At 49.0% G+C, this 9,863-nt stretch overlaps 1 protein-coding gene across 1 annotated transcript; it reads left to right on the plus strand.

Moving 5' to 3' along the window:
• Positions 1-756: 756 nt before the first annotated feature.
• LOC140903449 (surfactant protein C) lies at positions 757-7,712 on the plus strand. Its single transcript, XM_073324749.2, has 6 exons — positions 757-892; positions 3,165-3,277; positions 4,313-4,438; positions 5,376-5,516; positions 6,480-6,593; positions 7,575-7,712. The coding sequence occupies exons 1-6, from the start codon at positions 757-759 to the stop codon at positions 7,710-7,712; spliced, it is 768 nt and encodes a 255-aa protein (XP_073180850.1).
• The last annotated feature ends 2,151 nt before the right edge of the window (positions 7,713-9,863 follow it).

The following is a 9,863-nucleotide window of genomic DNA, read 5'->3' on the forward strand; positions in this document are numbered from 1 at the left end:
TACAATGGGTCAGACTAGATGATCATAATGGTCCCTTCCAGCCTGGGAATCTATGAATCACTCGCTCAGACACCAGAGAAGTAGGACACCATCCTCCGTGTTGACGCCTGTGCTGGGAGATCTGGGCCGAGTGGAATCAGCATCCCAGCCCCACTCCCCAGTGTGTCACTGTTTTGCAATGCAAAGCCACTGAGATGCCGACAAGCTCCGGCTCAGCTCCATTATTTGATGTCCCTGGTCTGCCTGTTACCCAACATCTGCCTTCGCACAGGTGGTGCAATGTGGCAGAAGATCAAGAATATGCTCCTACTGCAATTGAGGAGCGGGGTGGGTGTGGGGAGAAGAGAATGTCTGGGATAGGCTTCATGCAGCAAAGGGAGCAGATGAGGATTCTAAGGACTCTCTCCAGGATAAAGAATGTTTGAGGGTAAATGGCCCTGAGAGCTACTTGATTCTCTCTCCCTCCCTCCCTCAAACATCACTAAGAAAACACATTGCACAGAGTGAGGAAAATGCAAAGACCTTCCCTTTGAGGGTTGGCAAGCACTCAGAGTCTGCAGAAACCAGAGCCAGGGCTGTCAGGGGTCAAACAGCAAATGTGCAGGCTCCTCCAAGCCCTTGAGCAGGGAGGCTGGGGAGCTCCTGGCTCTTACAGGTTGAGGAATGTGCAACCGTTTCTTTCTCAAGGTCTGTGCTGGCAGCTGTGGATTCAGGGACAGTGGAAGAAGAGGAGATAGCTCAAGGCCAACTGTTGGAATGCCTGCAAATGATCAGCTCTTGGATGAAGAGCAGCTGGGCCCAGGCAAGACCAAAGTGATGCTGATCGGAAAGGGGAAACGCTTTGGAGAACTGGTCGAGGCAGTGTCTCCACCTTCCATTGAAGGCTCCATTCGTCAGAGAAATGTGACCCCTGGAACTGTTGGACGCATTGCTAAGCTTGGAGGATTGGGTAGCATGAGTATCTACCAATGCCTTCCTTTCATCTCCAGCTCACTAGGAAACTTCCTCCCACTGAGGACCTGTCCACAGTGATCTCTGCATTCATCCTCTCCAGGCTGGATCACTGAAACTCAATGTATCTGAATGTCCAAAGGATTCACAGGCTCCAGCTATCACAGAATTCAGCTGCCCCCTTCTCCTTGGCTCAGGCTGCCATGAGCACATCAGGCCTGTGTGATGGTCCCAGTCAAGCTTCCAATCGCAGTTTAAGGCCTTGCTCTTAAATTTTAAAAACAATGAATGGATCAAGCCCCAGCTACATCTATGGCTGATTTTTGATCTATGAACCACCACGACAACTCCACTGGGGCAATGCAGATCTCAAAGCCCAGGATGAAGCACTTGAGAGCTGGAGATAAAGCATTCTCAGTCGAAGGGATCTGACTATGACACAAAGTTCCAAAGGAAATCAAACAAATCCAGAAAGTCTGACCCTCTGTAGGAAACGCCACCAAACCTTCCCCTTTGAAAAGGCCTTTTCACCATACGACAGACACTCATAGCACTGACACTGCCTTTTACCTCCAAACCCCAACACAGACCCACCCTAAAATCCAAAACCTGACCGCCTCCTCTACCCCAAAACCCCAACACTGACCCTCCTAGAAACCTAAACCCCAGCACTGATCCACTCCTCTACCCAATAAAATACTACCACCTAAAAACCCTACCCTGGAACAAATTGACCCAAAACCCCAAAAGTCAATCGATAAAATTTTGAAAAAGAAAATCCCATTCCCAAAGTTTTTTACCCTGAAAAAAGCGAGAAGTGCTAGAGACTCCATGAATTCAACCGGGGACTTTGCTAGTGCTATTGATTTTATGTGGAAGGTGCTCGGATACCAGTGATGTCTGGCAGTATTGATACCCATAGATAGATAGCTGGATTAGAACAGCAATTAGGTCAAGGCCAGATGTGAGATCAGGGTTGGCTGTAGGCTAGCTGGAGTTAGAAGTGAAAGCTCAGATTTTTAAAGGTTGCAACATCTACCTGATTTAGGAGCCTGAATTTCATTTTCTAATGGAATTTAGGCATTTAGAAGCCAAAATTCCCTTGACAGCCAATGGGACTTTGGTTCCTAAGTGCCTAAATAACTTTTGAAAATGATATTAGGCTGCACAGCAACACCTAAATAACTTTACAAAACTGGGCCACAATCCTGGCCCCAAGGAAGTTAAGGGGAGTTTTGATTTCACCCTAGGGGTTTGGCATGTCTTAATCATGGACCTCTAACGACTCATAGATCAGTTCACTCAGTGGGTGAATTTCACAATCATAGAATCGTAGGACTGGAAAGGACCTCAAGAGATCATCTAGTCCAGTCCCCTGCACTCATGGCTATGACTATGCATCACCTAAGTCCCACTTCACCTTACGCTGGTCCTCTACCCAGGGGCGAGTTTTCCAAGGTGCCTATGCTCCACATCTTTGTGCAGGTGCATCCCTGCAAGCTTCCCTTGCTGAAGGTCTCACTCCATTCAGAGCTTCCTTTCTTCACCCCCTCCCAGCTCCTGAGGTGTCCATGCTCCCACATAACCTACAGCAGGAAACTGCAGCCCTGGTAGCACAAGGATGCAGCAGTGTTAGCCCCACAAAGTTTCCATCTCTCCTTAAGTTGCTGCCTTGAAGAGATTGGGCAAGGTGGTGGTGCAAACATTTGTTGGAAACGATGGAGTTTTGCACACGGCCCTTCCTCAAAGGCCCCTGGCTGACCACAATCCAATAAGGGCCTGGACACTCACGACTAGTGCTCTTGTGAAAGGCTTTTGATTTTCGGCTTTTGCTTTGAACATCTGAAGCACCATTAGGTGCCAGAGGGGCTAAGAGACTCGGGGCACTGAGCCAAGCCTGGCCGTGGCCATATCGACAGGCCGGATACTCCAGCCTGAAGGGCAGCACTAGCCTTGTAGAGCTGGATGACTTTGGCCTCAGAACCCCAGATGGTGCAGCTCTTGGGCGCTAAGAGGTTTATGTGCCCAGAGACAAGTGTCCTTGGAGACTCTCGACTGACACAGGCCTAGGAGCTTATTAGAAACCGGGCTCTGAAGGGCTCCAGGGAAACAGGTTCACAAACAAAAATGAAGTGAATTAGACACTTGATTTGTGGCCAGAAGGAGCTGGGGAACTCCAGCATCCCTTCCCCCCTCACCTTCTCTTACCGCAGGTCTCCTATTTAAGTCTCTCTCTGCCCTACGCACTGAGGGGACGTCCAAGTGGCACAGGAGAAGCAGCAAGATGGAAATCAGCATCAAGGAAGCTCTGATTGGGGACCCACTGGTAAGCCTCAGCCTCACCCCCTCCTCCCCAGGCTGGGTTTTAGCAAAGGACAAAGGTTACATGAAAGCTACCACATCCCCCGTAACTCATATATTGCTGCTCAAATAGTTTCTAGTGCCCAGCTACGGTTATGGGTCAGTGGCGGATTCTGTCCCTCCCAGCTTGCAGAGTATGGGTCGGCGTGTGAACCTGTGTGTCTGTGTGACTCTGTCTCTGTATGTGTGTGCGCATGTCTCCAGGTGTGTCTCTGTACTTGCCCCTGTCCATAATGATGTACAAGACATTTCACCTGCTTCCTTGGTTCCCCCAATGCCTGTTGAGCTGCCGTGCTCAGCTGGGTGCAGATCTGGCTGAGTCACCGACTGCCCATTTCTGAAATGTACCCGCTCTAGCAGCTGTCAAGGGTGCATGAGAGAACTATCAAATGGTGAACCCCAGAGAGGAGGGGGTATGACCCTGCTGAGTCAACCAGTGCTTCTCCCCAGAAAGCAGGGGCAATTGCCTGAGGCTGCATGGGGGCTATTAGCGAGGCATCTTGCCGACAGAGTCAGCCACAGTGCTGGGATCTAGCTTGCTACTTTAAAAAGCACTTGGAGACACTCTGAATATGGAAGATACTACTTAAAACCATGGCCCGTCCCAGGCCCAAATCCTGTGCCTGCGCTTCATTTCTCTCTGCCTGTCTCTCCCCCAGTCCTGTCTCCTTCCCTGGCTCTCATCTTCACACCCCTTTCCACTCCACTCCTCCTGCTCCCTTTTGCTTTGCATTTCAATCCCCGCTGCAGTGACCCCTCTCTCTGTGTTTGCTTGTGTTCCCAGCACGACAATGCTCTGGATTCAGAGATGGACGTCTGCCCCAGCTGCACTGACTGCTGCCCCAGCTGCCCCAGCTGCACTGACTGCTGCCCAGGCTGCCCCAGCTGCACCAACTGCTGCCCAGGCTGCCCCAGCTGTAAGTCCTGCTGCAGCTGCTGCTGCAGCGCCTGGAAAAGTTTCCTGTGCTGCCTCCCTAAGCTACTCTGTCGTCTGCCCAAGTGCCCCGGCTGCCCCCTGCACATCAAGAGAATCCTAATCATCGTGGTGGTCATTGTGCTGATAGTTGTGGTCGTCCTGGGAGCCCTGCTGCTGGGACTGCACGTGACCCAGGAACACACTGAGACTGTAAGTAAGGGGGAGAAGGAGCAGATGAGGCTGTGCACAGGTGCAAAGGGAGGTGTTAAAATCATGCCCAAATGCAGCAGTTTATAGATGAACAGGGGATAGCGGCAGCTGATGCAATGGGGATCCATGTAGCTGATGGCAGATGCAGCCTTGTGTAGGTGCAAAGGGGACTTGTGCAAAGGGTATGGCCCTGCATAGGTGCCCAGGGGACTGCTGCAGCCCTGCAGAAGAGATCGCTGTCTCTGCACCCAAGTCTAGCAATAGGCAGAGGAAGTGGGGACAGACGCACAGAGTTGCAGAACAAAACTGGGGCAGTCATGCACCGGTGCAGAGAGAGCAGATGGGGTCCTCTTCGGTGCAGAGGGGACTTATGCAGTCATTCATTGGAGGAAACAGGATTGGCACAGAGGGGACAGATTGCAACCGTGAATGACCAAAGTCAAGGACCAAGCCAGAGGAAGATGTTGCAGTCGCATTTAATTCCCAGAGGGCTGACTGAAATCCTGGCCCACTGGGGACAGATCCTGTCTACCTTGCCTCACAATATGTGCGGACAGCAGGGAAGAGACAGGGAGGCCTTGGTCTGTCGGGTTAGCAGGAGAACATTTAAGAGAAACAAAATCAATCTTGAAAGTGTCTTCCTAATAAACTTACCCTTCCCATTCTGCAAGAGACTCTGGGGCCCTGGCTAGCCTTGAGGGAGGGAACAGGATTGATTATTAGAAGCAACAGAGAAATGAAGAGCAGCTGCAAAATGTCCCTGGGCCCTTTGAAATGGCTGAGCTTCAAAGGGGTTAGAATGGAATAATGTTGCTCTTCTCGATGCAGGGGACCCACAGCAGAGATGATAGAGATCCCATCCCTTCCATTTCCCTCCCCTCCCCACCGCCCTGCTCTCTCTGCTGCTCATTCTTTAGGCTCTATGATCTCCTCCTAGGTTTTGCAAATGACCATTGAGGGGCTGCAGGGGGAAGAGTCTGGACTGCGGCTCTCCATGGACTGGGAAGAAGAGGTGGTGACTTTCCTCATTGATGCAGGAACCCATGACCCGGGCACAGTCGTGTATGACTACAGTAATGTAAGCAGGGAGTGCTTGTTTGGCAGGGGGCGTGCTTCAGAACGGACCCTTGCCATCAGGCCGGGACTGCATTGGATCCTCCTGTCCAGGGAGTGAGGCTGTTTTTAACCCATGCATGTGGCATCTGAGCACAAACGTGGTGATGCTGCATTAGAACTGAAGGCACGCTGAAAGACTGTTAGGCTCTGCTGGGTGCCAGCCCCTCCAGGCAAAATCAGAAGGGGTTCCAGCCTCAGTTGGGCTGCATCATGCCCCTGAATGGAGCAGGGGAGTCAGTCCCTGGGAGGAAAGTCCTTAGGTTGCTGAACAGACAGCACTTTGGACAAGCAAGGAGCAGCACCTGGTGGCACACGGGAATCCTGTCTTGGTCTCCTCTTCCTCTGTCATGATGCAGGGTTGGCGGGTGGGGGAGGAACTGGGTGCTGCCAGAGATGCGGAAAACCCAGCTCCACAAGAGGAACATGAACAGAGAGGAAGAGCCAAGTGAGAGAGGCAGTGAACGGGGCTAGAGCTGGGGCTATGAGGGGAGAAGGATGGTGTGTTGCCTTCAGTGGCCAGCGTGGGATGGAAGGTGGTGGGGAAGGGTGCAGGGGAGACAAGCAAAATAAGATGGTGGGTTTGGGTTTGCAAAGCCTCAATTTTCATCTTGCTAAACCAATCCCCAAGGAAGTTTGAACCCAGCTCCTATCTACCCAACCCCCACACATTGGACAGGGCTTGGAGTGATGGCACCGACCCTGGCCCATCTCGAGCAGATGGCTTTAAGTCTCAAAAGGAAAGGCCCATGAAGGGTCTAGGAGGCTCCTGGGCTCATGGTCATGAGGGGAATGGAGAGGGGTGACATTGTGAAAGCAGAAGTGGCTGTGCAGTAGGAGAGGGTGAATCAGCTCCGGTGAGTACCGGGGAGCTGCAGTGATGGGAAACCAGGGCTAATAAAGCACCATGTGCTCTGTCTGCAAACAGCTGCTGATCAGCTACAAATCCTGGCAAGGCCGAGCCTGCTACATCACCAAGATGGACAAAGAGAACATTCAGGGCCTGGATACCATTGCAAAGGCATTCCACCAGCATCTCCAGGTGAGCTGTCAGGAATGCACACTCAGTGTGAACCATGCTGGAAATAGAGGTAGGTATAGGAATGCATGAGGGAAACGGCACTCATGCAATGCTGAGTCTGAGGCCAACAGAGAATGTGTGTGTGTGTGTGTGGAAGATAATACATGGATAACAGAGATAAGAGACTATTTAGACTCCAAAGATCAAACCTCCAAAGGATGGTGCATCAGGGACACCTGGAGTTATGCACATGCATCAGTGGACCAGTAAAAACAGCTACACATGCAAAATGGGCTAGTGTATGTCTAGCTGCTGGTGTGTGTGTGTGATTCCACAGTAGCCTCTGGAGTTGAATTGTTCCTCTCTTTGGATCTTTTACATTCACCAGCCGCTGTGAGAATGATTTGCTCTCATAAAGCACGTGATATATGAGGGCATGGAAATGCTTTGCAAACACTGACTGGCCCTCAGAGCCCTAAGGGGGGTTGATGGCAAAGAGAAATACTGATGAGTTAAGTGCCTCAGGGCAGACAGTGAGTTAGTGGCAGAGTCAAAAATAGAACCCAGGAGTTCTGATTCCCAGTCCATTAGACCATACAGCCTCCAAGAAGTGGGAGCAGAATCCACAAGTCCTGAATCTTTCATCATCTGCTATAATCACTAGCCTCCACAGACTTCCATATTTGTATTCAAATAATTCCACGTCCTATTAAAACAGGCTGGCCTGTATATCTCCAGCTGGGGCAGCATTGCTAGAAATTTTTATTGCTTCAGAAGCAGTGTCCATATGGGAAGCCCTCCAGATGTGGAATCCATCCTCACAGGTGGAGTGAAGGTGTTGGAAATATAGTGGGCACTAGGAGAAAACGTAGTGTGTGTATCGTATTGCCATTAAGGATTTAAGATCTAGGGGGATGTCAATAGCCTGTGTCTATTCCTGTTGCAAACAAGGATGCAGGGTGTTTTGTGTGTGTGTTTAATTTTTATTATTTCCTGCCATAGCTCAAGTCGCTCATCCTGACCCCCGAGCAGGGTGAGGAGGAGGAGCAGAAAGGGTTTCCTGTGACCCTGGCTGATCGCTCCATCCTGGGCACTACAGTTAACATCCTCTGCAGCAACGTTCCCATCTACTGGGCTTAGCAAGGGCTCAGGAAGGTGAGTAGCAATGTGGATGGGTGTCAGAATGGGAGCCGACTGTGTAAATGAGTTCCAATAATTCATGGATTAGGGGCCCAATCTTATGGGGATCCAGTGGCTTCTGTATAGATTATTTAGGTTAATCTTTCTATCTACCCAATGGGACTCATTGTTCAGTCTAGAAGATACCATCAGAGATGCTTAGTTTTGCAGTTCTCAAACTGTGGATTTGTGTCTCCAGAGATAACATGCTTGTTAACAGCAAAAATGTGTTAAATAAATAAATAATATAGAGAGGTGAGAAATAACAGACCTCAACCCTATTGTCCCTCTGCAAATTTGTGTACACAGAGTCAATCCCTTACCTCTCTCTAAAAGTGCAAAGTTTCAAAAAGTTCAATGAATAGAAGATTGTTGGGGGCGGAATAGATCTGGACAAGGAGAAGAAGTCTGAAGATAAATATGAGAAGGGAGAGACAGGCAGTAGAAACAAGAGTGAACCTGTTTGAGCAGCATATTCCAGAAGTCTTGAGGTCTTTGTGAGTGTAGCCTTCATTGATTTGAGATCTACCATACCATTCTCTCACTAGAAATGAAAACCTATAATGGCAGCAGGCCGTAAAATAGACCCAGTTTGGGAATAAGAACCATTCAAGAATATGTTTGCTAATGATGTTTTAAAGAAAGTCACACCAGTGAACAGGTGGAAGTCACGTAAGCACTTGGGTTCAGAGACTGTTGAAGTGATAATCTCACTTTTAACAGCAGTAGCTTCTTCTGCTAGTGCAGAAAGAATATTTTCTTCCTTTGGACTAATTCATTCCAAATTGAAAAATTGTTTGGGACCTGAAAAAGCAGGAAAGCTTGTTTTTCTTTTCCAGATTATGAACAAACAGGAAAATGAAGGTGAAGACGACTGAGTTAGCTGCAGAAGCCAATATTTTAAGTTTCTCGTGTTGACCTGGCTGACATAGTCGATTTAATTTTTGTTTTTGTTTTTTTAAATATTTCACTTAACTATTTTAGTTAAAAACAATTTTAGCAAAAACAAACCTGATTTTAAAAAACTTGAATGTTTAACTAAATTCAAAAAAACTAATCTGAAAAGTTTTCAAAATAAATCACTTAAAAATGTATCGTGTGTACCTTCGAAAAATGAAACCTACATCTATGTCTGAGTTGTAAAGAATATGTATTAAGATTATAACAACCAACAAGAATGCACTTTTATGTAGATATCCATGATTAAATCGAGTCTTCCTGACTAGTGATTTAAATAGTGATTTAAATAAATTTGATTTAAATCAAATCCACCCTGCAGGCCGAGCTGAGGCCCTGCAGGAACAGCTGGCAAATGTTACAGCCTTCAGAGGAAACTATGCATTAGGCTGGAACAGTCCTCCCATAGGCCAACTGAGAGAGTCAGCAGGCAGCTTGCAGGGTTGTACGCCTGCTGCAAAGGGAGTGGAAGCTTCACGTTCACCTTGAGACAAGGAGATACAAATCCTCAGCAGCCACACTGGGTGATAGTGACCTCTTGGAGTCGGAGATGCTAGCAGGCCCTTTAGCACAGAGCGGAAGTGACTGATAGAGAGTCCACACTCTGCTGCTCTGGTAGAAGTTATTGTCTGTGTATGAGAATAAGGGGATATTGGCAAAGGCAGCCAGGCCCAATAGCTGCCCAACTCTCCCATTAAACCAATGGACACCTAACTCCCCTTTGTGCCTCTGGAAATCTCTCCCTAAAAGCAGAAATGAGGGAGGTAATGCTAGGGGGCCATCTGTGGCCAAGCAACACTTACAGATCATGATGTTCACAGGGATCATTTTTCACCCCCCGTGTGTTTGCTTTGCGGTATCCATCAAGGACGGCGCATCTCCTGCCTGCCATTGCTTCCGAGGGGGTCCCGGCAGAATGGGAACACCACGTCCTCAGCCAGACCCTCAGCTGTGGCTTTGCTGACTCTGTACCTGTGGGTGACTATGGTGCACCTAGCTCTGTGCAGAACTCTCTCGCTGGCCCCAATTCAGGAAAGCATGACGCACCTGCTTAAGTTCCCCTACCTTCAAAGGGACTCAAGTGGGTGCTTAGATGCTTTCCTGAATAGGGCAGTTTTCCAGAATCATGGGAACCCAGTTGGAAGAACTGTGCCA

The sequence above is a fragment of the Lepidochelys kempii genome, chromosome 26, assembly GCF_965140285.1.
Source record: "Lepidochelys kempii isolate rLepKem1 chromosome 26, rLepKem1.hap1, whole genome shotgun sequence".
In the NCBI taxonomy this organism is placed as follows: Eukaryota; Metazoa; Chordata; order Testudines; family Cheloniidae; genus Lepidochelys; species Lepidochelys kempii.

What these genes read in the sequence shown, in the direction of transcription:
- LOC140903449 (XM_073324749.2), top strand. Translation starts at nt 757, where the DNA reads ATGCCTGCAAATGATCAGCTCTTGGATGAAGAGCAGCTGGGCCCAGGC. An exon ending in TTCCATTGAAGGCTCCATTC is followed by an intron (nt 893 to 3,164) that starts GTCAGAGAAATG and finishes CTCTTACCGCAG; the next exon opens with GTCTCCTATTTAAGTCTCTC. An exon ending in CTCTGATTGGGGACCCACTG is followed by an intron (nt 3,278 to 4,312) that starts GTAAGCCTCAGC and finishes CGTCTGCCCAAG; the next exon opens with TGCCCCGGCTGCCCCCTGCA.